Genomic DNA, 27482 nt, shown 5'->3' on the forward strand with positions numbered 1-27482 from the left:
TGTGATTTCCATCTTCATCAACAACAGGGAGTGGTGACAGCGTAAACCAGCTTGGCTTTCTCCTAGACAAGAGAAGAGATCCGGGGAGGCTTGGGTGTATGAGAAAAGCAACAGATTTTGTACACACAGCACACAGTTGATCCAAATGGAAATATGTGTCCCAGTGTACTGAGTCTCACAGATCCAAGTGTACTGAACCACCCTGAGCAGATTGGAAGAGGCTTTAGATGTGAAGAACCCATACAGCATAAGGAGCTGTTGCAGTGAAAGGGCCTGGGTAGTAACTCAGACTGGAATCATGTGGGATGAAGCCTGTGTGATCTCATGGATGAAAATCAGAGGTTTCTGGAGTGTAATGTAGAGGAACACATGGCAACATCCATGAATGCTTGTGTTGCGTCCTCCAAAACGTCTCTTTATGCTTCTGAGGTGGTGTTGTTCAGCTGGCTATCAGGTCAGTTCTGCTTTCCTTTTCCATCCATTCCTAACACCTTCTCCAATGTCCATCTGTACAGCCAGCAGTTAAAACAGTGCATCCTGTTGTGAGAAGCAAATCTGGAAGCAAGCTGGAGAGCCTTATTCGAGGGAGCCTGCCTCAGGGCTTGGTTGGCAAGCTCAGGAGCAACCAGGGCTTGTGGCACAAGCAGTGTTCAACAAGAAGGTCAGGTACTGAGGTGCTTTCTTGGCTTTCAGTGGTTGTAAGGGGGTACCACTTGTGCTTTCTCTGTTGGCAAGTAAGGTTTTGGGAGAGCCTGAGTGATGATACTTCTTCCTTGCTCCAAGTTAATGGCACAAGCCTGGAAATGCCTGCCAGATGCATGTGCTGGTGCTGAATGCAATAATAGGAAACATTAAATACTTTCTTGGAACAGAAGTATCTGCGTGTTGAAATGTGCCTAAACCCAAAACAAGACCCTCCATAATCCTGGAAAGATGAGCTGCAGCTGTGGTGTGAGCTGGGGAGAGCCAGCTGGGAAGAGCTTTCTGGACTCTATTGATAGACCACTACCAACATGCAGTCAGGAGCAGTTCAGAAGGTACATTAATGCCTTCCCTCTTTCTGACAAGAAGCAAAAGGCCTCTTCTTGCTGTTGCTGGTATCATGCCAGCAGCAGTTCTTTACTGTCCTCCTCTCGTGTGAGTGCGGGCAGATACACCCTGACCTGTCTTCTGTGGGCTCCATCCAGTGCTCTGCATATAAAGCGTGTGTCTCTTCAGTGCTTTACCAGGATCATTTTGGGGCTGAACTGCTGATTTTGATGAAACAGTTGCCTTTTGCTGGGCACTGTCTCCATTGGCTCTTCTGTTTTGAGCAGCCTGAGTGAGGATGTTTGAAAGGATTTTGACCTCTGGCCATGGGTAGTTTTTTGGGGGTGCACAGCAGCTTCACCCAGAGCATCACCATGAATTCAGTAGGTGAAAACCCTGGAGACTGGAGCTTGTTCCTTTCATGTGAATGTTCCTTTGCACACTGATGCTATTGCAGCTCTTCCTCACTGCGCTATTTCCAGTAGTAACTACTTTGTCTGGATACCCTATTATATGACTGCACAGAGATAATGGCCCAAACTTTACCTAATTTTATGTGCATGTACCCAAAATATGAGCACAGCAAGGAAACAAAACATGTCTTTTTGCCTTTTTGAGAGAGGTGGTGGCATCTTATATCTGATTGCTGTCTTCAGTGAGCTTAGGGTGGATTGCAGGTTAGGCTGCTAATAGGTCAGCTTGTCTCTGATCCTTAAAACTGAAGGATTTCTCACTGGTGCCCAGCAAGATCATGGGCATTTCCATAGTTTCTATGTAGAAACTATGCTGAGGCACATGGACAATAAAGGGTGACTGGTGATGCCAACATGGTTTCACTAAAGGTGTATCATGCCTGACAAAGCTGGTGGCCTTCTACGACCTTCTACTTTGGGGCTCTGGCATTGATGGATAAGGGAGGAGCAGCTGACATCATCTACCTGGACTTGCGCAAGGCGTTTGACATTATCCCGCACAACATCCTTGTCTCTAAACTGGAAAGGCATGGATGTGATGGATGGACCACTTGGTGGATAAGGAATTGGCTGCATGGTCACACTCAATGAGTTGTGGTCAATGGCTCAATGTCCAAGTGGAGACCAGTGACAAGTGGTGTTCCTCAGGGCCTTGGAGATGCGAGGGCTGGAGCAGCTCTGCTCTAGAGCCAGGCTGAGAGAGCTGGGCTGGTTCAGCCTGGAGAAGAGAAGGCTCCTTAAGGGAAGACCTTAGAGCAGCTCCAGTGCCTAAAGGGGCTACCCTGGCACTGGGTAGATGGGAGCAGGCTGGTCTCCCTCAGGATGGGTTCATGATGAATCCTGCCGGTCTGATGGATGCATGTGAAGATGCAGGGAGCCAGGTTTAAACAAGTCACATTGTCCTGCATGATTCAAGCCTGGGGGAGAGGGGAGCTGTGGTTATTGTGATACATGGGGGATAAAGTTGCAAGGCACCAGCATCCATAGAACTGCTGTTGTTTCCAAGTGTGGTGTCCTGATGCACATTGAATAACATTGGCATGACAGCAGGGAGGTGAGAAGAGCCCTCTTGAGCTCTCACTCAAGCTTCTGAAGCTGGAGGTCTCTGGGAAGCTGTGTGGAAAGCAGGAATGCCCAGTCCATGTCCTGCTCTGTTTGCTGGTGGTCCTGTTTCTGTGTCTCTATTTTCCTCAACAAATCTCCCTTTTGTCCTCTGGTCTTTCCAGTTCTGCCATCCACTCCAGAAACTGCAGCTTGTAAGGAGAGAAAGCATCTGCTTTATAGTGCATTTGGAGATGATTCCCATTGCCGGCAGTGTCCAGGGAGAGATCCAAGAATGAGTTTCCTTTGCTTCTTTTCTCCCTGCCCTCTGCTTCATCCAGGAATTTTCCCTGGGTTACTTTGCTTTCTGAAAGCATCAGTGTAATGGGTTGCTGAGTCATTATTATCCCTTCCCTTTGCTGCTGTGGAAAGGCTCAGAGCCTTTGGACACAGCCTGCCTTGGGAATAGGCTCGTGGAGAAGCCTGATTTACAGTGTGTGCTACCTAAATGCAGGCTGGGGTGAGGAAGGACACCCACAGTCATGTTAACATAGAGTTCCTTCCCTCTTTAAGGAGGCAAAGCCTTTTTCTTCACTTGGTAACTTACTACCTTGTACATAGTGTCTTATGAGGGCAGGAGCTGGAGGCTTGTTTGAACCTCTAGAAGAGCCAGGCTATGTTTCAGCTGGATTTCTTCCTGACAGCTTATTCAACTGGAGAGAAGGGGAAATCAAGCAGGTTATTGAACCTCCTCCTCCTACCTTTAAAATGTGCTTCCTAGGTCTCCACTTGCTGACAATTACAGATAATTTCAAGGTGTTTTTTTCTTTCCTTGCTTCATTTTTGTATCGCCAGTCAGTTCTGAAAGCCTACTGGAGCGTTCGTTTGGATTCAAGCAGCATTGTATCTGGGAACGTGTAGCTATCAACCCTGAATTCATGTGTTCTGAATAGGCTGTGATTGGGAAATGGCCGGGTGCCAGCAGCACCTCTCCTGCTGAATGCCAAGGGGATCCTGTGGAGTTGGCTTCTTTTGGTGGGCTGAAATTTCCTGGGATCTGGCTCAGCAGATGAAGGACCTCACATTGATAATACTGATCTCCTGTTGAAATACTTAGCAGTGATTGTGGAATACTGACTTCACCATATCCACATAACAGGAAGGATTGTAGAATGGTTTGGCTATGGAAGGACCTTAAGCTCATCCAGTTCCAACCCCTTGCCATGGGCAGAGACACCTCACACTAGACCATGTCACCCTGTCTAAGCTGGCCTTGAGCACTGCAGGGATAGAAAGATGGATAGAAAAGTCTGAAACCCCCAAACCTCCCAACCAACCCAAACTCAAAAAGCCAAATCAAACCCAAACCAACCCCAGACCCCTTCCCTCCACTTAGCAGGGAACAAGGGACATTTTGCATAGCACCACTTGGATGGAATCTGTTGGTTGAACACAAGATTCCAGTTTGAAGCTTGGCCTGTGCTGATTTCTCGAGGACAGGCACCTTTTCAGATGGAGAGCACCCTGCAGATGGTGGCAGATTGTCCCCTCCTCCTCTCCTGCCAGGAGCGTGTGCTCAGTGACAGAACAAAAGCCGGGAAGGATGGAGCTCTCTGGAAGAGTTGATGAATGTCTTGCCTTGAAAACTAAAGCACTTCGTGCCAGCAGAAATATCTATGGATATATTTATAGCAAGAAACTGCAGAGTCTCTGCTCCTTCGTTGCAAAGGGGGAAATTGCCGTTCCACCAAGTCTGTGGAAGTGGAAGCTACTTTTAGATGCTTGGAAATGATGGTTTGGGTTTTTTTTTCCTTTCCTTGGGATTTAAAAATACATGAAGTCTAAATTTTAGAACCTTGTACATCAGTTGACATGAAGACAGTGCATATGGACTGTCTTCATGGCTTGAACCTGCCAGAGGGGAGATTTGAGATGAGCTCTTAGGCAGAAGCTCTTCCCTGCGAGGGTGGAGTTGGAACTGAATGAGCTTTAAGGCCCCTTCCAACACAAACCATTTCATGATTCTGTCTAAATCTGGTAGATAATCACTGGTGTTGTATCGGGAATGGGTAGACTGGGACAGTTTTTCTGTGTCCTGGTGTTGATAGTCATTGACTTTCTATCTGGTAGAGCTGGGGTAATGGGGAAGTGCCATGCAAAGTACCAGGTTGGTTCTGTGTGCGGCATCTTGCACGAGATGGATTTAACATCAGGACGTAGTGGGATCCTGTGGGATCCTCCAGGCACCCTGGGAGGCATGGACACAATGATGTGTTTTATTCTTCATGTGGTAGAAACCCTGAGCTGGGTTTCGAGGTAGTACTAAGCAGGAGAAGGTGTTGGATGCCCACCACCAATACCTTCTGATGGCTGCAGAAGAGAGGCTGCTGGAAAGGACTGGGTAAGCTAAGCCTAAAATAGAGGCTTTGACACAGTGCTGTCCTGGTATGGCATGCTTGACTGTGACTCTGTGTAGGGAAGGAGATAGCAATGTCTTCTGCTTATAAGTGGAGAATTAACATGGTTGGATGTTCAGGTTGATCAGTAGTTGTGTGAGGAGAACATCGCCCATGGGAGGTGTTGAAGTTCTCAAGCGGAGGCTGAGCTGGCTCCTACCTTCGGAGTCAGGGTGTGTTTGGGAACAGTTGGGACACTGGTGTTGGATCCACTGTCGTGGTCGGCAGCATTTGCTGGGTGGGTGTTTGGTGTTGGGTACAAGCAGGTGTGTTTCTTGTATTCCTGTCTCACCCGAGTGGGACTGAGTAAGCTCTCGGACTACCAAGGTGCAAGAAGTGCTCAGGATGTAGGATGCTGGCTTTATCTCTACTGATGGAGCTTGAGTGATGAAGCTTGTCTGTGATTAGGCATTGTGGTTATTTTCTGTGTACCAAGCGCTGATTTTGAAACTTGTTACAGAAGAATGGAATGAAAAACAACATTAAATATGGATAGTTTTGGCTATAAAGAGAAAATAGACATAAAAAGGGCACTGTACTTGCTATTTCCTTAATGTGGTCATTCTTCCCTTTGTATTTTATGTTCCTTTCCGCCTAATGCTTTGTTTGTGTGGGATATTGGACTGCGTTCAGGGAGCTTTCTCTCTTTGGTCTAATGAAGAGGTTACCACAACCATTTGGTTCCTTGCATTTGCATGGAAAGGATACTTTTATTAACGTGGATTTCCAAAACGACATAGAATCATCAAATCCCAGCCTGGTTTGGGTTGGAAGGGATGTCAAAGCTCATCCATTCCCAACCCCCTGCCACGGGCAGGGACACCTTCCACTAGAGCAGGTTGCTCCAAGCCCCTGTGTCCAACCTGGCCTTGAACACTGCCAGGGATGGGGCAGCCACAGCTTCTCTGGGTACCCTGTGCCAGTGCCTCAGCACCCTCACAGGGAAGAGCTTCTGCCTTATCTCCAACCTGAGCTTCCCCTCTTTCAGTTTGAACCAGCTTCCATATCTTGTGCGGATCAAGTAATCAGAGTCTGCTGAAGAGACTGAATGTCGTTGTGTGTCAGGACCCTTCCAACCCAAGCCATTCTGTGGTTCTGTTTTTAGTAGGAGTTGTGTTATCCTCCCACTGCAGAGAGTTAAGGCACAGGAAACGAAGCACAATGCTTTTATGCTTTTGGCATTTGAAAAGGAATATGTTGGCATTTGGGTATTAATCTGTGAACACCTTGAGGGACCACAGCATTTCCTGTTGTGATGGAGCTTAGGTATTTTGCTTTTAGGATAACTTCCTAGTAATACGTTAAAGGTTACTTTCCTTACTACATGCTTTTTACTTTGATGGTAACCAAAGTGGGATCTGTTGGGTTTATCTGTACTATGTTCTGTGTAGGAAAGTAGTATGAAGCTCTTGTACATATTACCCCTGAGTATCTTCTGATACCATCATAGTTCTTGCTCGCAAGGTATTGAGTGCTGTGGTCTTTCAGCTGCTGGCTTCAGGGGTACATTCTGACAGACATCTGGAGCTATGAATGGCACTGGAGTCATCGCTGTTGTCAAGGGCAGGAAGGAAGTTTTGATTCCAGCTACGTCAGCTTCTTCTGGAAGCAAGGTGGGCATCAGCCTGACTTAGTTTCTGCTGCATCAAAAGTAAGAATAGAATCACAGAATCAACCAGGTTGGAAAAGCCCTTTAAGCTCATCAAGTCCAACCATTCACCAGCATTGCCAACGCCACCATGACACTGAGGGCCCCATCTATGCAGTGTGTGAACACTTGACTCCAGCCCTGCCCTGGGCAGCCTGTTCCAATGCCTGAGCACCCTGTGGGGAAGGAATTGTTCTTCAGCTCCATCTAAACCTGCCCTGGTGTAGCTTGAGGCCGTTTCCTCTTGTCCCATCCCTTGTTCCTTGGGAGCAGAGCCCAGCCCCTCCTGGCTCCATCCTCCTGTCAGGCAGTTGTAGGGAGCGATAAGGTCCCCCCTGAGCCTTCTCTTCTCCAGACTGAACCCCCAGGTCCCTCAGCCGTTCCCCATCACACTTGTGCTCCAGGCCCTGCACCAGCTCCGTTGCCCTTCTCTGGACCAGCTCCATCACCTCAACGTCTCTCTTGTAGTGAGGGGCCCAGAGCTGAACACAGGATTGGAGGTGCAGCCTCACCAGTGCCCAGCGCAGGGAGAAAGAAGTCAGAATTACAGCAAATGAAATACATACCAGACCATGCTGCTGATGGTTTTGTGCTGTATCACTCATTGGCAATGGCAGGTGGCTAACTTGGGTGTTAGATGTCATAGTAGTGCTAAGAATAACTAAAAACCCAAACAGTAGAACACAAACCCCAACCCTGTATAACCAGGATTGGATTAGCTTTCATCTAATGGGGCATTTGATTCATTAGATTTGCAGGCCTAAGCCTAACATATTGAGAGCCCAATTATGTCTTTATTGTGTCCTCTCCTCCTCTCCCCTGTTCTGCCTGCAGCATTTCCTTCTTACCATCCACACTTAAAATACAGGTAAATAGTGCTTAATTCCTAGGTTTGTTTCTGTTGTATTCTGTAGGCTGTTGTGATGCTCTGGGGTTTTCTAGCGGCAGATTCCAATTGAAGCCAGAATTGGTATTTTGACTAAATCTGAACGAAGGGAAGAGAAGGATGCTCTCATTTTGTTAGGCTGATTCTCTTTTGGATGCACAGTGCATCTTCCAGCTCTCTGGGCTAATTAAAATGCCATTACAGTACATGTGGTGCTACAATACAGTCTAGGGAGACTTCCAAAAATAGCTCCTTGAGTGCAGACAAATTAGAGAGGAAATATGCACTGAGCATTTTCTCATAGGTTTAAAGAGAAATAATCCATTTGCTGCTTTAATTGCTTTCTTGTAAATGCTGAAGTCTTTTTTTCGCCCCTCTCTGTGTATTTCAAATGAGTAGACAAATAAGTAATAGGTCCCTGATAATTCCCATTCTCAGAACTCATATTTTCGCTTGGTGTTCCATGCTGCAGGCATTAAAATGCAAGTCAGGATGGTTAGTAGGCTGTGTTTAATGGTCATGGTTGGAGGCTTTTATTCCTCAGTGATCCTGTTTGAACTGCTTGGCATCCCACAAGGGTAGTGCATAGTTTGATTGGAGAAATACGATACCAGAAGCGCTCACTCAACCAAACAAACCCCCCAACTTGGGTATAAAGTGCAAGGTAACTTTATATAACAGGATTATGGTACATTATGTAGTGGTAGTGGGTCAAAAACTAGATGTTTTGGGCCTGGAATAGGTCCATGGAGTTGTTGTGGGCAGTGCCAGTGAGGAGTTCATTTCAGAGGGTGTACCTCCTTGTAAGCTGTTGACAGCTTACAAGGGCTGAGGCTCATGCTGGCTTGTAGACCACTAAGCAGCCTTTGTCAGAGGGGTGGAGCTTGTGATGGCAAGTACCACAGAGGATCGGCTCTGTGGAGCACAGCAAATGATGCTGAGGAGGTGTTTGAACCTGGTTTTAGGACTTCATTCAGTCCAGTCACCGAATCGTAGAATCCCAGACTGGTTTGGGTTGGAAGGGGCCTTAAAGCTCATCCACTTCCAACCCCTGCCGTGGGCAGGGACACCTTCCACCTTGAACACAAGTCTCCATTAGTGTCTCAGTGTGTTAAGTGAGTTGAAGGGTGTTTTGGGTTGAGTTTCAAGTGTTTCCCCTGAAAAAAGTCCAGTCTCTGGGCTCAAATGCAACCAAAACCACAGGATGTGGAGAAGGATGGGAAGTGAGGCAGCCACGGGTTTGCTCTAAGAGCCTGCTCCCAAGTGAAAGCTGCTCCTGGCAGTGCTCCTGTTGGTGCAGACTTTAAGAGTAACCCTGTTCAAGCACGCGGTAGCTTATTTAGCTCTTGAGTGGAGATAACTGTGAGGCTCATTGTGTCTTGGAGCTCTTCTCTCAAGTGCGGTGCTGTTGTGTTGAAGTGTAGACATGGGTGGAGAGAAGGGGAATGCATCTTTTGTTTGTGAGCCAGGTTCTCAGATTTATTAGAAAGCAGCAAGGAGAACAAGGAAACTGTTTGCTTGATGACACCTACAAATCCAGGGCTCATTGATCCAGAAACATCCTCTTTCTTTCAGACCTTAGCAGGAGCTTACTTTTAGTTGCATGCTCTTCAGGGATGTGGTTGGAATAGTATCTCAGATGCCAACTGATGGCTCTTTTTTTATCCTGGGCTTGACTGCTTGTGCTGTCTGAGGCTTCTTATCAATTGGGCACTGAGAGGTTACAGCTTATTTGCGTTTTGGTTCTGAAGGGAGCGGGCAAGCTTTTGAGCTGCATGTTCCTGGCTTAAAACCAGCCCAAATCATCTGTTAACTGCCTTGCAAAGAAACAGTCCTTCAGTTCGTCACTTGGGACTGTTGCTGATGTCTTGTGGCTCAACAGTTTTACTCTATATTCCCATGGTTTTATCCAAAAACTGGGAACAGGTAAAAAAAAAACTTTAGTTCCTCCTGTGTGCCTGAGAACAGTGGAGTCCGTTGGAGGTTTTGCAGGTTGTGTGCCAAGCAACCTCTGAACCAGCTTGGAAAGAAACCTGAAGCAGCGAATGGTAGGTGGCAGTAGCTTGTGTGGAGGACATGAATGGCAGTTCACTGGGAAGATCTTAGGTTTTGGGACATAATTCCCTACCTTCTCAGAAAGAACCAATTGCTGCTGTGAAGTCTTGTCCAGGAAGTGTTGCCCTAAAGAAGACTGGGAATCTATTGGGTTGCATATGCATCTGCTAATACATCCTGAATGAACTTCATATCTTCTGAATCACTCCCCTAGCACAGGGTGCCCAGAGAAGCTGTGGCTGCCCCATCCCTGGCAGTGTTCAAGGCCAGGTTGGACACAGGGGCTTGGAACAACCTGCTCTAGTGGAAGGTGTCCCTGCCTGTGGCAGGGGGGTGGAACTGGGTGAGCTTTAAGGTCCCTTCCAACCCAAATCACTGTGTGATTCTATGATTCTTACAGATGTGCCCCATGTAGACCCTCAGTGTGGACTGGGGGGAGGTTTGGTTTTGTTTTCATGTCTTTTTATTCAGTGCAAGAGAAATCCAACCTTGTTTGCCAGTCATTCTGACAGGGAAACACAGCATTTGCCTGCTTCACCTTTCCCTTGCTTTTCCTGTTTCCTGCTTATGTAATTACTCATTCTGTCTCTTAAGCTTCTCCTTTCTTTCAGGAACCCCAATCCTAGTCAATAACACTGTTTTCTATACCTCTTACTCCTGCCTCTCCTAAAGGAGAATTCCATGTCCCTATAGAACTTTTCCCTTACTCCAGGTGCCCTTTGGAGAGACTTGTCAGTTGTTCAGCACTTCAGTCAAGGCATCCAAGCAGGGCAGGGTGATTTGCATTGGGTTGAAAGATCTGAATACATGGAAAACTATTTAAATAACGTCTCCTTTCCCAGTTGTGCCCCGTGTTTTGAAACTCAACAATTAATGACAGTCAGGCTGCTTCCAGTTTGCTGGAAGAGCTCACTGAATGCTTCAGCCTTCTGGGTTTGTTCATTATTTGCCTTTAGTAATACTTCCTCATCTGGTTTTGGATTTGCATTGGATGTTGTTGTTCATTTTGCTGCTTTGTCTTTTCAGAGGGGTTTTATCCATGATTTTGTCTTATTCTGGAGCATCCTAGAACCATCTTATCTTGGCTTTGCTGTTTTCCACAGGTTTGGATCCTGAAATCCCAGCTACTTCCAAACCTGTCCTGCTGAGATTTTTAAAGTAACTTCAGTGACTCTTTGGAACTGAGTAGGATAAAAATAAAGTGTTAAGATCCCGTCTATTAATAATGGCTTCATCTTATTAATTAATGAGAAGAAATACCCATCTGGAAATGAAGCTACACTAAATGTTCTCCAAGTCAAGTCGTACATCAGACAGGCTGCTGTCTGCTTCTTTCCAGGCTCTGTGGACAATGCAGTGTGCCTTGCCCCTGGACTGGACGCTCTGCAGGCACTGCTCCATCACCAGGTGCCAGTAACCCTAAGATGGATCTACCCACTTCAGCCCAACTGGTACAGCTGGGACAGTTCACCCCTGTGCTGCTCTGATGGTCTTAGTGAAATCATTAGATTGAATCATAGAACCAAGGAATAGTTTGGGTTGGAAGGGACCTTAAAGCTCATCCAGTTCCAACCCCCTGCCACAGGCAGGGACACCTTCCACTAGAGCAGGTTGTTCCAAACCCCTGTGTCCAACCTGGCCTTGAACACTGCCAGGGATGGGGCAGCCACACTCCCTCTGGGTACCCTGTGCCAGCGCCTCAGCACCTTCACAGGGAAGAGCTTCTGCCTAAGAGCTCATCTCAATCTCCCCTGTTCTGGCAGGTTAAAGCCATTCCCCTTGTCCTGTCCCCACAGGCCCTTATCCAAAGCCCCTCTCCAGGTTTCTTCATACAAAATCAATTCAAGCAAACATTTTCTTGACAATTAGTGTCTTAGGTAAAGCCTTGGCCAGTAGAGAGCTGGAAGATATTTAGTAGGTATTCTGGTTTGTCTCAGTGCTGTTCAAACCAGGGCTTGTGAAAGTCAAATCATGAGTGCATCTTTTGACCTCTTTGCATTGTGTTTGCCTGTCCAAGGAAGCCAGACAAACTGCTTCAAATCCCTGTCCACTTCCTGAGAACTGCGGAAGCACCCATTCTAGGCAGGAATAGGGATCTGTGTGTGGCACAGATAACTTGAGTGCTTTCTGTGTTTTCCCTTTAGTTCTGTTATTGCCACAGCTCTCTCTGTAGCTACCTGCTGAAGCAGGGAGAGGATTGGAGCTAATACTTTGTGAAGGCAGGAGGTGGGGATAAAACTTGTTTGTGATGGACACTGATTGCAGTCAGTTTGACATTTGCGGACCCAGACCACTCTTGGCATAAGCCATCGTGTTTTCCCCTTGTCACACAAGTTCAACTAGACATCAGCTGCTTTAGGAGAGAGTCTGCAGTGATGTGGGAAGAAACCCCACTGCAGCAATAGCTGAAAACACGCTTGTCTTGAGGATCAGAACCCCCCAGGTGACTAGCGTATTGTCAGTGTTAATAGTGCAACAGGATCAGTGAAGCAATGCAGTTGAATATGCAAAGCATAGGGTTGGGTTTTCCTCTTTTGAAGTTCTGTAGAGCACAGAATCACAACCTTGGACTCCAAACTTCATCTTTGTGCTCAGTTCTCAGGTTTATTTGAGCAGTTTGACATTGGGTTAGCTCATGTATTTGAGAGAAGGAATCGATCAAAGCAAAGGGTTTGTGGGCAGCAGCATTGCTGAGCTGAGCAAGGAGGAATCCTGCTCTATTTGGTGTATGGATTTTAGTACTCAATCACAATTTAATGGAGCATATGTAGGGTTTTCAAGTCTTCCTTGTCTTGCTCTTTTCAGAAGGTATGTGGTTGCTTTGGTTTGGGGTTTTTTTGGGCAGTATTGTGTTGGCAGCAGATAGGATGCTTCATTAAATGCAGTGGTGTTTCCAATTTCCTAATACACTGATTGGTTAGGCTCTTGAAATGAAATGATTTTTTTGCTTAGAGTAGCATCTTTAGCTTGTAGGAAGCTGAGGAGACAACAGGAATGTTCAGTTGCTTCAAGAGGTCAAGTTGACTTCTGGGGTTGGTTTTGCTTTGCTTTTGAGCTCAAAAGCTCTTCATGTGCACAAAGGCTGGATGGAGTCCAAGATGCTCAGTGTTTTGTTGAGTGAAGGCCCTCTGGCAGGTTAAAGCCATTCCCCTTGTCCAAAGTCCCTCTCCAGGTATCCTGTAGGCCCTTTAGGCACTGGAGCTGCTCTAAGGTCTCCCCAGAGCACAACAGAGAGGCAGAATCCCCTCCCTGATCTGCTGCTCACGCTCTGGGCGTGCATGCAGCACATGGGGGGGTTCTGAGCTGCAGTGACCCAGGTTTGTCCCACAGAGCACCCAGGCTGCTGGTACAAGGCTCTCTTTTGTAGATAGTTCGTCCTCTGACTCTGCTCCCAGGAAAACCCAGGGGCTCCTGGTGCTGCTCTCACCTCTCTGTGGATGCTCCTGGTCCCTGGGCCATGCTGGCACGTCCAGCACAGGAACAGTGAAGCTTCAGCAGCAAGTAGGGATGCAGTTTGCTGAGGAACTGATGATATTTAAGTGCTGGTGTCTTGCTCTACTACTTAAATCTAGTTCCCTCCTCATTTATTATCATTAGCTGCTGCTTGTGCCAAGTCTCATCGCACCACTGTAGGTTGGCCACTCTGGTACAGCAAAGCCTTGCAATAACAAACCAAAAGCCCCTCAAATGATAAAGTGAATAAACTAAATGACTTGTTTGAGAAGGAGAACTCAGTGTAGTTATAGTTTATTGCTGTGTTGTTGAGACTGCACTGATCCTTGGGTATGGTCACTGGAGACAAACCCATGCAAGTGATGAAGAGTTAAGTAGGCTTTCTCTCCACAAAGCTGGAATGGAGAAAATAAGTGTGATGGGGGTGATTTTTTTGGGGTATGTTTTAAATGTTCCACTGCCATCTTCACATTGTTATAATCCTTTGCGTTGTCTGAGAAGAGATGGAGTGGCTTCTTTGATGTCTTCAGACAGGGTTTGGCTTGATCCTATCTATGCTTGTAGAAAGGCGTTAGAGAAGAGCAAGTGAGACTGAACTGGCAAAGGTGGAGAGATTTCCAAACGGGTTTGAGAGAAGTTTTCTGTCTTCGCAACCAAAGTACTGAAAACATCATTTAGCTGCCTTTTTTTGCTTCCACTTTGATTGGGGGGGGTGCAGGTTGGGAAGGGAATGGGGGACTAGAAAATCTGGTCGGGCGGTTTCCAGCAGCAGCTATTGTGTTCTTCTGTTTTAACTCTACCTGCATACAAGATACCATCTTTGAAATCTTTTAAATGGAGAACTGCTTCAGCAAGATGGATTTCTGCATATCATTTACAAAGTATGTTTTTAATGCCTTTCTGAAATCCAAACTTATGCAAAATGGGGCTTGTTATGCATGTCTCTGCATTTTAATCTCCTGCAGTGATTTGTCAGGTTTCCTTAACATCTCCCTGCCATGTTACAGCCATTCTTCAACTCTGCTTCACAGGGCTGCCTTTCTATCTTAACTCACTCAGCTCTTCAAGCGAGGGATGAGTTGCAATGTAGTTATTGTATGGTAAGGTTCATAAGCCTTGGATGGGGGTCAGGAACAGTTGTGGATTTAAAGGCCAGGAAAACCTGAGTGTAATTTGGGTTACGGTAGCTTTGATTTCATGCTTTACTGTATGCAGTTGTTACGCTGTAAGCTGTCCTGTTCGTGCTCTTGTTTCTGTTGATTTGTGCTACTTGTGTCTCTGTTTTACATTGATAATTGGTTAGTGATTTTTATGGTTTCTAATCCTTGGAATAGCTAAAAATAGCCTTGATGTGATTTCACTTTATTTTCTCTCTTTCCAGATGGGCTTTCTGGCAGAGACCAGCCAGTCGAGCTGTTGAATCCACCTAGAGTGAACCACATGCCTAGCTCTGGTAAGAAGAAACTCTTATTAAATGTTGTTCCTATTCTGGGAATGCAGGAAAATGTTCCTCAGCTCTATCTTGCAAGTGGGGAAAGCACAATGCAAATGCCAAATGCTGCAATCAAGTGTGTTAGGACTTGCACACATTTACTTTCCCAGGCTGGGTGAGTGGGACTTAGGAGTGGAGGGAGGTTGGAGCAGCCTTGGGGAGTCTTAAACAGCTTGGCAGGGGGCTAAGGATGGCTTAACCTGGCTTGGAGCTGCTTGGGTTTACATGGAAAGGAGAGGACAGCAGAAGAAAGCAGTACCTTCTGAGTCCTTTTGCAGCCTAAAAGGAGCACTGTGAATCAAAGGAGGGTTTTGAGTTGCTGCTCCCATTAAGGGGAACTTTTGTTGAAATCAGGAGGCAAACACAGGGTGATCAAAGTGTACCGTGCTGGGCTCTGGGCTGTTTGCTTTGCTTCCCTCTTCTAATGATCCAGCTACGGTATCTCGTGGGTCTTGTCCTGGTATGAAGCAAGCACAGCAACCACTGTTCATCATTCTGGAGCTGAGAGAGATCTTCCAGCTCAAAACTGGAGCACTTGGAGTGATAGAATCCAGCCTTTTGGTCACAGGACATAAAATGCCACAGAAAGCAATCTGCTGCTGTCTTCTGTGTTTCCCTGTTCTCTCTTCCTAAAGGGCTTTGTTTCCAGGTTCAAATAAAGAGCTTTATGCTAGGAGTGATAGGATATATCAAGCATTCGTCTACTTTCCAGGTAGAAGCTTCCAAAACCCCAACTTTCTCTGTTGCCTTCCAAAATGCCCTCGGGTCCTTAGATATTAAGGAAGAGATCTCCCAGGAGATCTAAGTGCTTCTGGTAATGCAAGTTGGAAAGATGTAAACGAAGCTTATTCAAAGCAACTTCAGTAGATTGTAGGGAGGGGGAAAGAAGATGGGCTGTGACCTAACCTAGATTTTTGTGGACTTCAGTGTGTATCTGGGGAAGGAAACTTTGAAGGAGGTACATCTATTGTGTTGGAGGGGGTGCGGCGTGGGGAAGGAAGAGATCCTCATTTAACCAGGTCTGAGTGTTTGGCTTTGGATGCTGAGAAGCCTCTCTTCCCTCCTCTGTGTGCTCCAAAACGTGTCTGTCAGGTAGGGGAGGTTCTGTTTTCCTGACCCTAGGAGAGGTTCTCATTTTAAGCCTACTGAGGTAACACAGCTCAGGTTTAAGTGTTGTGTTCCCTGTTTCATATCCACATGCTTAGATGGGTTTTGTAGCTCTGTAGAAGAGGAGGCACTGTCCTCTTTTCTGTCAGGAGATCAGTGGCCACTATTGTGAATTGTGCATGTGATGGGGTTTCATCTTTTACTGTTGTGGTAGTGGTTGGTCTTTTTGGAATCCATTTTCTTTTTGCTTCTTGTGTTTGATGTTTCTTTCTGAGGTGTTTTAGGGCGAAGGCTGATGTCGGGTAACCTGATGGTAAAGTTCAGTGTTCTGTTTGTCCCTGGATGAAGAGAGGGACTCTTCATCAAGGACTGTAGCGATGGGACAAGGGGTGATGGGCAGGGGGTTGGAACTGGAAGAGCTTGCAGGTCCCTTCACCCCAAACCACTCTGTGATTCTCTGATAGCAAGCAGCCTGTGAGAGAGGCAGCAACATCTGTGTCCAATGTCTTCTGCCAGTCCTTGAGCCATGGAAATTCCTGTGTCACACTGGAAAGCTCAGGCTGGTTGTGCATGTAATGGGTGAAGGGTAGGACTGACTGGGAATGCAAATGAGACCTTATCCAAGGGGCAGCATTGGCTCTGAACAGGAGTCGTGCAGTTCCTTTTGTCACTCAGGACCCTACGTTTACTCAGTTTCTGCTGTATTTGGGGGCAGTCTTTTCAGCCCTTCAGTGCATACACAGGCTGGAAATGTCCAGCTCCTGTCTGGATTAGCAGAGCAGGGTTTAAAAGCTGTTCGGCCAAAAGATGTTTCAGCGTGTTTGTAAATGCAAGCAAATATCATTTGGCTTGGAAGTGGCTCCTCAGCTGGCTTTCAGTGTCGTGCCAGCCTATACTTACATACCCTGGTAGGTCTTTTAAATGTCTGTTACAAGCTGCTGTCAGGCTGTGGGAGTTACCGACTTGGGAAAACCATTGTCATGTCTGGGTTTTATCATATTACCTTTATGAGTTTGCTGCAGATCTTTCAGGAGAAGAAAGGAGAAACATGACCAAGTATTGCTCTGGAAAAACAAGTTATGTGTGGGTTTGTGGGGTGTTGGTCCAAGTCTCAGACATGGCTGAAATAATGGTGTTGAAAAACAGCTTAAGGAAAGAAAATTGCTTCATCATAGCCTGGGATATTCTGTTTAAATCCTTATCCCTTCTTGGCCGTGGTAAAGGGACTGATTTGTAGCACTAGTGTGGACAATGGACAGTTATCCTCAGATCTAAGGCCAAGTTGGACACAGGGGCTTGCAGCAACCTGCTCTAGTGGAAGGTGTCCCTGCCCGTGGCAGGGGGTAGGAGCTGGATGAGCTTTAAGGTCCCTTCCAGCTCAACCCTTTCTATGATAAAATCATTGTGGTGTGTTTGTAGGAACCCAAAACAGTTTCTCTTCACCATGCACTATGTGTGGAAGAGCTTTAACCTTTGTTCGTTGTTGTTCTCTGGTGTAAAAAGGTGAGAAAGGGATGTCTGATACCCAAGTCCTTAACATTTCTGTCTTCTTTTGCCATAAATTAAGGATTAATCTGAGGAATGGAAACATTTGCTCTTTCCAAAAATGTATCCTAATTGGTACTTCTGAATGCCTTAGTTGCTTGTAGAAGTAAACCAAGGCACCAACCCACATCTTGCCCAGGAATATCATCATCTGTTGGATAGTGCTGCTTTCTCTCATTCTGGCTTCAGAATGTTACTGCATCTTTGGCTCGTGGGAGGGAAGGGAATAAATTGTTGAGGTTATTCTGCAACCTTGCTTGGCCTTAACCTTTCCTTGCTGAATTTGGAGATCTTCAGAGCGAGGATTACACATTTCATCTTACTTCATGGTACATGGAGGAATCGCTTGATGGTTAAGAAGCCGTGATTAGCAGGAGAGAAAGCTTCTCAGCTAAGGGAACACGGAGGTGGCAGTGTCTGGTTTGGATAGGTGGCAGGGATGGGAATTGTCCCACAAGTTTGGGTATTTTGGGATGGTTTTCTTCTTTATAGCTCTGAACTTCAGTGCTGTCTGCCTAAGGGGACTGATGCCTATGGAAGGAAGGATGGACAGAGCTCTCTTGAACTCTCACTTTTTCTTCCTATGAGTTTTAACTGAGAAATGTTTCAAGTTTCCAGTAGAGGAAAGCTGGGGGGCCAGTCTAAAAGACCTTGAGTATGTAAAGAACCAGATATTTTGTAGATAATCCTCCTCAAAACATCAGGTGTGTGCTGTTGATAGCATGCTTGAAACTCATCACATAGGTCTTCATTTAGCGTACTTTGTAGAATGAGTTTCCCTTTGTGCAAGATGTGTTTCACGTACTTCAGATATGTGTGTGTTAGACCAGTGATCAGTGGTGGTTTTAGGACAGGTTTTTGAGGGTGATAGTAGTATCCTGCAAAGCATTAGGAATCAGTGAGTTAAAGCACTGGGGTGGCTGCTGCTGAGCAGTTTCTACAAGAGCAACAGGGGCTTGCTATGTCCTGATGGTGCTGGTGATCACAGAATCACTGACTCAACCAGATTGGAAAAGCCCTTTAAGCTCATCCAGTCCAGCTGCTCCCTAGCACTGCCAAGGCCACCACTAACCCATGGCACTGAGGCCTCGTCTCCATGGTGTGTGAGCACTTGCAGGGACGGTGACTCCAGCCCTGCCCTGGGCAGCCTGTTCCAATGCCTGAGCACCCTGTGGGGAAGGAATTGTTCCTCAGCTCCATCTAAACCTGCCCTGGTGCAGCTTGAGGCCGTTTCCTCTTGTCCCATCCCTTGTTCCTTGGGAGCAGAGCCCAGCCCCTCCTGGCTCCAACCTCCTCTCAGGCAGTTGTAGGGAGCGATAAGGTCCCCCCTGAGCCTTCTCTTCTCCTGACTGAACCCCCTAGGTCCCTCAGCCGTTCCCCATCACACTTGTGCTCCAGGCCCTGCACCAGCTCCACTGCCCTTCTCTGGCCCCGCTCCATCACCTCAACATCTCTCTTGTAGTGAGGGGCCCAGAGCTGAACACAGGATTGGAGGTGCAGCCTCACCAGTGCCCAGCCCAGGGGCCCAATCAGTGCCCTGGCCCTGCTGCCACACTGGTGCTGATACAGGCCAGGGTGCTGGTGGCTTCTTGGCTGCCTGGGCACAAGCTGCTCATGGTCAGCAGCCATCAGTCAGCAATCAGACTGCATCTTCTACATTAAGCTGCCCAAAATGTCTCTTCTGGATGTGCCACTGGCAATAGCAAGGGCAGTGTGGCAGGGACGAGCAGAGGATTATGTATGAGACTGCAGTTCTCTGCTTTTTCTTCTTCTTCCTGGGCTTAATTATCCAGTCTCACTGCCACATTCATTTGAAGAAAGAAGATGTTGATGTATGCATGAATAAATGGTTTGCAAGAGCCTCTGGACTAATATTGTTACATGATTTTACAGGCTTTTGAAATCAGAGATTAATCCCTGTCCCCAAGAGGGAGGAGTGGTAGCCTGGTTGGTCTAACAGAGCAGAATCCCATGCCTTTGTTCATTTACCCTTTCAAAGGAGGGGGATGCCCTCTCCCTGCACTGTGTTTTCACATCCTTGTCTGCTTTCTATAGTGTCTCTGCTTCAAAACCTCCTTCAGAAAGGTACCAAAGCAGCGTGGTGCAGTGGGGCTTTGAAGCAGGTTCACGTTGCTGGCCCATGGGCCAGGACTGTGGCTCCCCGTGGGTCCACGCTTCCTTGTTCACACTGGGATGTGTTAGTGCAGGGACAGTATAGTTTTATCATGCTCCAGAAGTGTAGTTCACACACAGAAAGGCTTATCCTTTAATAGCAAAGATATCCTGATCTGTTTTCCCAGGAGTTCTGAGGGGGACACACACAGCTACCCAACCCCCTAAATTATCAATAGTAAGCATTGGTGGTTAAAATCCAGTTAACCTGCAATAAGCAATGGGTATTACATCCAGCTCAGAGCTGGATGTTCAAAATGTAGCCCATGCAGTGACAATAAAAAGTGTTTGCCCAGCTATAGATGCTACTGAAGCTCACCTTTGCAGCCTATTGCTCAGCAAGGAGAGCTTTGCACACCACTTCAGTCTTCAGATTTGCTGTATTGTTGTACTTTACTAAAAAACCCTTTGCAGAATGTGGTCAGCAAATTTGGGGCTATTTATGCAGGACGGGGGAGGGAATTACCAAATCTAAAGGTTCTGGGCAGCTCCATGCAGAGTAGTGGGGAAGCTCAAGCTTCCAGAACTCTTTATTGGACTAATATTGCACCCAAAGTCATGTTCACAGGATAATCTAACTCTTCATCAGCACGAGTGCCTTGCAGGGTTGTGTGCACTTATGGGAATGTAAGGAAGAGGTGCCACCCTGATGGGGTACCATAGGATCCCAGACTGGTTTCGGTTGGAAAGGAGCTTCTGCCTAAGAGCTCATCTCAGTCTCCCCTGTTCTGGCAGGTTAAAGCCATTCCCCTTGTCCTGTCCCTACAGGCCCTTGTCCAAAGCCCCTCTCCAGGTTTCCTGTAGCCCCTTTAAGCACTGGAGCTGCTCTAAGGTCTCCCCTTAAGGAGCCTTCTCTTCTCCAGGCTGAACCAGCCCAGCTCTCTCAGCCTGGCTCCAGAGTAGAGCTGCTCCAGCCATCTCTTGCCTGAACTTTAGCATCTGTGTCCTGCAAGGAGTTGAACCACTTCTGTTGCTGGATGGGGTTTTCTACCCAGAATGTGGATGTCCTTATTCTGTGGGGTGCAAAGAGAAGGAGCTTGCAGCTCATAGACTGTGCCTTGGTGTGTTTTGCCTCAGCAAAAATGTTTAGCTGTCACTTCCTTCCTAACCCACAAGAAAATGGTTATTAAACAGAGGAGGTGGGATGAATTATTAACAACTTGTTTCTCTTAAGAGCTGAAAGCAGCACTTGCATCTTAAGCACTGGAATATAGAGCTGTTTCCTTAGATGAAAGGCAACTGGCAGGGAAGTTTGCTTCACTGCAAGGCCCAACTTGCTGTGCTTTATTCTTCCCTCACCTTGTTTGGTTTATTAATTCACACTGATAATGATATATTGCACTGGATTTGCTTAGCAGATATCTTACTGATTTCCTACCAAAGGACAGGTTGTTCTGTGCTTTGCTTTTCTTCATAAGCAGCTGAGGCAGGGAAGAGCCTTTGAATACACTGAGGGCTGTTCTATTAGCAGCGTGTTTGCTTTTGGTCCACATTCCCTATGTTGGTGTATCATGGAGCAACCCAGAGAGCTTTATGCCCAGATGTATTTAGGGTAGTTTCTTGCTAAAGGGGAAATAGATGCCACAGGTCCGTGCTCTGTAGTCACCTGTGTTCCTAGGATTTTAGGGATTCCTCTTCTGACACAAGATGCGTTTATCAGCATCCTAGAAGTTCTTCCCCAGTGTATATTGATTTTCAGGGCTATATTTGGCTCTGCTTTGTCTTTGAGCAGTGGAGGGAATATCAGGTGAATGGCTTGTGCAGTGATGCCTAAAATACTGCAGCACTCTCCAGATGCTGCCCTGGAACATTCCCCTCGGTTGGTTAAGTAGACTTTTCCTCTCCCTTTTCATCACCTTTTCCCCATTGCTTCCCTACCCTACTCCCCAAAAAAAACCTGCTTCAAACCCAAAAATGACTTAGGCTGAGACACAAGTCACCAAGTATATGGATAAAAACTGTAACCAAGGTACTTTAAGCCAGAAAGCCCTAGCAACACTGACGCGCTCAGTTGATGATGTGTAATGGTTGAACTTTGGTTTGGCTTCTGAAGTATGTAGGCCTTGAAAGATGGGATGTTGCCTTCAACAAGGAGGGTCTTTGAAGAGCTGGACTGTGTGGTTTTACTTCAGCTGTACCAGCTTGGTTTCCTTCTGCATGCTCATGCTTTCCTACATCACGAGCTCTCAAAGACGACCGCACGGGGTTTTCCTTCTCCATCCTCACCTAATTCCTGTCACCACCAAGCAGATGTGAAATCAGCATTTTCTGTGCCTTGGAGGCAGGAGTAAGTTCATCCACACTAAAGCCATTTCATTTAAGTTTATGGTTGGTGCTGGCTTGGCACTTCCCTCTTTAATGGCTTGATTTGAGGTCTACCTTCTGCCGGTGTCTCCTTTTAACTTGAAACGACTGCTTATGATTAAATATCTGCTTCTTTGGCTTCACTTTAAATCTTGTGATTTAAACCACTCCGTTCCTTACTACTTTTCCATCTGGTTTTTGTTCATGAAATTGTTTCATCTCCGATGATTCATTCATATTTGATTAGAGATTTCATGATAAGTGGGTCTGAACCTTTTATGATTTAATAAAAGGTGTTGGAATCGTTAGCTTGGAACTGGAATTGTAATATAGAGGATAAATGTATGGCACATCTTAATGCTACTTTTGCCAGGTATTTTTTCAAGCTGTTACACTTCTTGCTAATGAATTTTATATGGGGAATTGATTTCCAAGTTTCTAATGAAATCCAGTGAGTGACCTTCTCCCCTGGCCAGAGGAACTGGTCCCAAGCAGGTCTCCAGCTTGTGCTGAAGACCAAACCATGGGTGGAATTTAGGTCAAAACTTGCTTCACTTGACACATTTGTAGTTCTGCTCATAGGTTGTAATGATATTAATGAAGGTCTTGAAAATCCTGAGTTCTCAGGGTGTCATGTGCATTAGTAAAGTGACACCTGGAAGGCTTTTATTGTCACTAAGGGCACTGATCTGGTTTCTCTTCAACAAATGAATACAGGCTATTACTCAATCTCTTCTCAAAGTAGCTTAAGCTGTTACAATAAGGTATTGATGGAGGGAGAACCTTTATCCTCTATTTTTTACTATTCCAAACCTGCCTTAAGCTTTCAAGTATTTTTCTGTTGAATATAATAAGAGCTTCTCTTTGTGCTTTCAATATTTGGGGAAATGGTTTTATTAGGAAAAGCTCAGCCCAGGTTATTTTCTGCTATACTTCCTTTAACATTTGATGCCTGTATAATGTATTAGGAAAGGAATATATCATGCAAAACTAGTCAAAGCAAGCCTATCTACTTGCTAATGTACCTGCAAAGGCAGCATTACCCATGTTCTGATTGAGTGATTTCCATTCCATTTTGCTGGGTAGGCTGAAATAACTCCAGTTGAGGGCAGGAGCAATCTGTCATGAATGAAATTAGCAGCTTTGGGTTGTTCACACGTTTTGGGGGAGGGCTGGACAGCCTCAGAGTTTTGAGGTGGGGATTTTCGAGTTCATTTTGCGCTTGGGAAATGATTGCACCTCAGCAGTGTCGTTCCCGAGGAGCCTGTTGGAAATGCTGCCAAAAGCTTTCATTGCAGTCTTAGACTGGAGGGGTGATGTAAATTGGCTGGTTGTGTAGACTCATAGACTGGTTTGGGTTGGAAAAGACCTGAAGATCCTCCAGTTCCAGCCCACTGCCACGGGCAGGAGTGCCTCACACTAGACCACGTCACCCAAGGCTCTGTGCTTGACTGTATTAGGGTAAGTAGACAAGCACCATGTTCAGTAATAGCACTGTTATGTGACTGTTGGAGGCGGGTTGTGAGTCCATGGTGAGTGTCTCACCAGGGTCCTGAGATGGTAACGGCAGGAGGAGTCAGCTGAACAGAGCAAGGGAACTAGTGAGGGTAGGGATATTTGGTTGTGAAGATAAATGAATGTGGCTGAGAGAAAGCAGATGATCTGTGTCTGACACAGTGCAAGGGCACATCAGGACCCTTTCAGATGTTGTGCTGATGTTGCAGGGCTTGCAGGATGGGGGAGCGTGGAAGCAGGATCTTGTTCCTCTAGTCTTAGGAAGCGTGGAGACCTCGGGGCAGCTTCCAGTGTTTGAAGGGGGCTACAAGGATGCAGAGAGGGACTCTTCATCAGGGACTGCAGTGATAGGACCAGGAGTGATGGGTTCAAACTGAAACAGGGGAAGTTCCAACAGGGGCTGGAACTGGATGAGCTTTAAGGTCCTTTCCAACACAAACCATTCCATGAGGACCAGCTTTAGTCTTGCTCTGAGCAGAGATCTTTTAGGAGGAGACACTGTTGCCATAATACACACCTTTGTCTCACTAGGTGCTGTTATCACAGGGACAGGCAGAGCTGAAGGCATTTGCCCAGAGAGTGTTGGGACCGCAGTGTCCCACATACAGGTCTGGCCAGCCAGCTGGTAGGGGTTTATCCCTCCAATTCCAAAACTGTTCTCTGATAAGAGTGGGTTTTCCTGTTGGTTTTCTGTTGTGGAAAGGTGATGAGTTGAGGTCCTGGGATCAGCAGTAGGTTTGTGGAGGTGTTTGTGCCGCACTGGGAGGGAAAAGCAAGCAAAAATGATTCTTACTCTTCTGACAGTAAGCCAGGGAGCTGGCATGCTTTACATTTCAATTCGAAGTCTCTTAAGATGGCATTAGACCTGCCCCGTCTATCTCAGCCCAGGTTAGGTGATGCATAGCAGAGCACTAAGGTTCTGGTGATAAAATCCAGCTTGGAGAGCAACACTAGTTCCCTGCAGCACTCAAATGTGCTACCCTCTCATATGCAACATGTCTCTGTCCTGGCCTCCCAAGAGCACGTTGATGTGAGACCTCCACATGCTCAACAAAGAGCATGGTTAAAAAAGTGGGAAATAGCTGAAATATGAATATCCAGCTCTGACCCTGGGACTCAACCAGAGAGTGGGGTTCAGGTTTCCACTACTCAGTGTAAGGGACTGAACCTCACAGATCACAGAATCCCAGCCTGGTTTGAGTCAGAAGGGACCTTAAAGCTCATCCAGTTCCAACCCCTGCCACGGACAGGGACACCTTCCACTAGAGCAGGTTGCTCCATGCCCCTGTGTCCAACCTGGCCTTAAACACTGCCAGGGATGGGGCAGCCACAGCTTCTCTGGGCACCCTGGGCGAGCGCCTCAGCACCCTCACAGGGAAGAACTTCTGCGTTATCTCCAACCTGAACTTCCCCTGTTTCAGTTTGAACCCATCACCCCTTGTCCTGTCGCTGCGGTCCTTGATGAAGAGTCCCTCCCCAGCATCCTTGTAGCCCTGTTCGGACACTGGAAGCTGCTCTGAGGTCTCCACGTAGCTTCTCTTCTCCAGGCTGAACAGCCCCAGTGTTCTCAGCCTGTCTTCGTATGGGAAGTGCTCCAGCCATAATCTCGTGGCTCCTCTGGACTTGCTCCAACAGCTCCAAGTGCTTCTTATGCTGAGGACACCAGAACTGCACACAGTGCTGAAAGTGGGGTCTCGCCAGAGCAGAGGGGCAGGATCCCCTCCTTTAACCTGCTACTTATGCCTCTTTTGAGCAATAGGATTTAGTTTAGGTCTTAGGAAAAGGCTTCTGCTGCCGAGCCATGTGTTGCAGTTGTACAGGTGCTCTTCTGCCTTCCCAGAGCCTCTTGGTGAATATTGACTTGGAGATTATGACTTTAATCATGACATTGTGCTCAGCACCTTCTACGGTGCACAGCATTTGCTTGGTTGGGTGCCTGATGGACTCCTGTTCCTGCCTTTCTGTTTCACTCCTAGTGCTATATGGGTTTCTTTTGCCAACTATGCCCTTCTTTTTATAGCAGCAGCATTTAGGGCTGTTGGAAAGGGGCACAGAGTGGTACGAGGGTGACTGCCTGACCTGCTTCCCACCAAGTGCTGCTCCCACAGATGACAGCTCAGCAGTAAAGCTGTGAAATGTTTGCCTGGATGGATCGGCAGTGAGGAGAACATGGGCTTCCTTGTGATCTGCCACCTCCTGCCTCTGCAGCCTTCTGCAAACCTGGTGCTCTCATGGACATGAGGGAGCAGCAAAGGGAGCTTGAATGGGAGCCCAGTTTCCCTCTGCTGGTTCATGTGTGGGATTGGGCACAAAGCTGACAATGCCACCGTCTCCACTCCTTTTGCGTCCTGGGGAAGAGCTGTCTCAGCTGTATTGCTTGCTTTCCATTCAAAGCCTTCAAGCTCCATGTACCAGGAGTCATCCAGGAGCATAGTTCCCACTTGGGGGGTTGGAACTAGATGAGCTTCCAACCCAAACCAGGCTGGGATGCTGTGATTGAAGCATTTTAAGTTCTTTGCAGCTGGCTGGGTACTGAGTATTTGCTGTGCAAGCGTTGTGTTGCCTCTCTATGTGTTGTACTTGATTGTGTTCTCCTTCAGTGCCCTCAGGTTGCTGACAACAGCCTTGAAAGCCATTTCAGTTAGGCACAGGCAGACAAAGCTGCTCCTAATCTGAAGAAGGAGGGGGAATTTTAGGGAAACTTCATTAAAGACACTGTCCCCCCCTTCCCCACGCAGTCTCTTAGAGATGCCAGTTGTACATTTTCAGGGTCAAACCCATGGGTTATTCCTATTGAAGGACACATTTGTTGAATAAACTCTGTTTTCTCTTTACAAGAATCCAATTTCACCACAAACTGTGCTCTTTTGCACAGAGCGGGGGAGCTTTGAAGTTGTGCTGCTCTTTGCTGGCTTGGCAAAGGCTTCCTGCACTGCCACACCAAGAGAGAAGCAGACAATGCAGTCACTTGGCAACTCCTCTCTTGAACCCCACCAAACTCCTAAAGCTTGTAAATGCTCACTTCTGCCAAGCAATAGCTCTTTTGTGCTATTTTCTGGTTTTCTCTTCGGAATTTGAGCTTCTGTGTAGAGCTTTGACTGTGTGGTAAATGCACTGATCAAAGTGCTGATGCAGCTTTAGGGGGCAGGAGCTACACCTTAGTTCTGTTGCACGAGAGAAATAGCACTTTTGAGTGAGGTGCATGAGGTGACACATGAGTAAGAATGACAGGAGAGGTGAAGATCACCACAGGATTAATTCTGGTCCTTTTAAAGCAGCTTTAATCGAGGTTTTAAGTCTTGGAGCACGTTAGATGTTAGTTGGTGTGCAGTTTAAAATGCTCTTTACTCTTTATCCCATAAAATAAGATCTTGCATATGACAAAGATTTCAACTTCTAAGTAGATGTTTTATAATACAGAGTATTATTTTGCACTTTTGAATTATACTATTAGCTGCTATTTTATATCTAAGCACTACTTTACATCCAAAAGACTAAGCTGTGCATCTCTCGGAGCATATAACTGTCAGAGAGTATTGAGAACATGTCTAAGTGCAACATAGATGATGATGACGGAGGTTAAACCCTTCTTAAAGGTGTCACCTAGTTAATGGATTCAACACCATCTATACTATGGTTATAGTGGGTTTCTGCCTTGTTGCCTGCCCCTGTCAATCCTGTTGAGCAAAGGAGAGCTGCAATGTTAGGGGTATCATGTTCTCTGAGGGCCAAGTGCAAGGGCCTGCCTCTGGGTTGGGGCAATCACAAGCACTGCTATAGGCTGGGGGACACTGGACGGAGCTGCTCTTAGGCAGAAGCTCTTCCCTGTGAGGGTACTGAGGTGCTGGCACAGGGTGCCCAGAGAAGCTGTGGCTGCCCCATCCCTGGCAGTGTTCAAGGCCAGGTTGGACACAGGGGCTTGGAGCAACCTGCTCTAGTGGAAGGTGTCCCTGCCCGTGGCAGGGGTTGGAACTGGATGAGCTTTGAGGTCCCTTCCAACCCAAACCAGTCTGGGATTCTGTGATTGAAGCATTTAAGTTCTTTGCAGCTGGCTGGGTACTGAATATCTGCTGTGCAAGCGTTCTGTTTTCTCTGTGTGTTGTACTCAGTTCTGTTCTCCATCAGTGCCCTCAGGTTGCTGACAACAGCAATGAAAGCCATTCTGTGATCTATCTTTCCCACGTAATGAGCATCTGGAAGAGTTGTGGTTGCCTCCCACAAGTGGGATATGCTGGGTCATTGTTAAAGCACTTCCAAGCAGCCAGGTGCTGCATTAAGGCTGTGCACAAGTCCAGCACTCCTGGGT

At 46.8% G+C, this 27482-nt stretch overlaps 1 protein-coding gene across 15 annotated transcripts in view; it reads left to right on the plus strand.

The window, feature by feature from the left end:
* Positions 1-27482, plus strand: part of HDAC4 (histone deacetylase 4) — a 214683-nt gene that overhangs the window by 67488 nt on the left and 119713 nt on the right. For all 15 annotated transcript variants that reach the window (XM_061460072.1, XM_061460055.1, XM_061460048.1 and 12 more), the window contains one exon: positions 14423-14494. In XM_061460072.1, coding sequence (XP_061316056.1) covers positions 14423-14494 — 72 coding nt within the window. The remainder of the gene's footprint in view (positions 1-14422; positions 14495-27482) is intronic.

The sequence above is a fragment of the Pezoporus flaviventris genome, unplaced genomic scaffold, assembly GCF_033815535.1.
Source record: "Pezoporus flaviventris isolate CSIRO_AGI_PZ_B2104156 unplaced genomic scaffold, CSIRO_AGI_Pfla_v1 ptg000001l, whole genome shotgun sequence".
Classification (NCBI taxonomy): domain Eukaryota; kingdom Metazoa; phylum Chordata; class Aves; order Psittaciformes; family Psittacidae; genus Pezoporus; species Pezoporus flaviventris.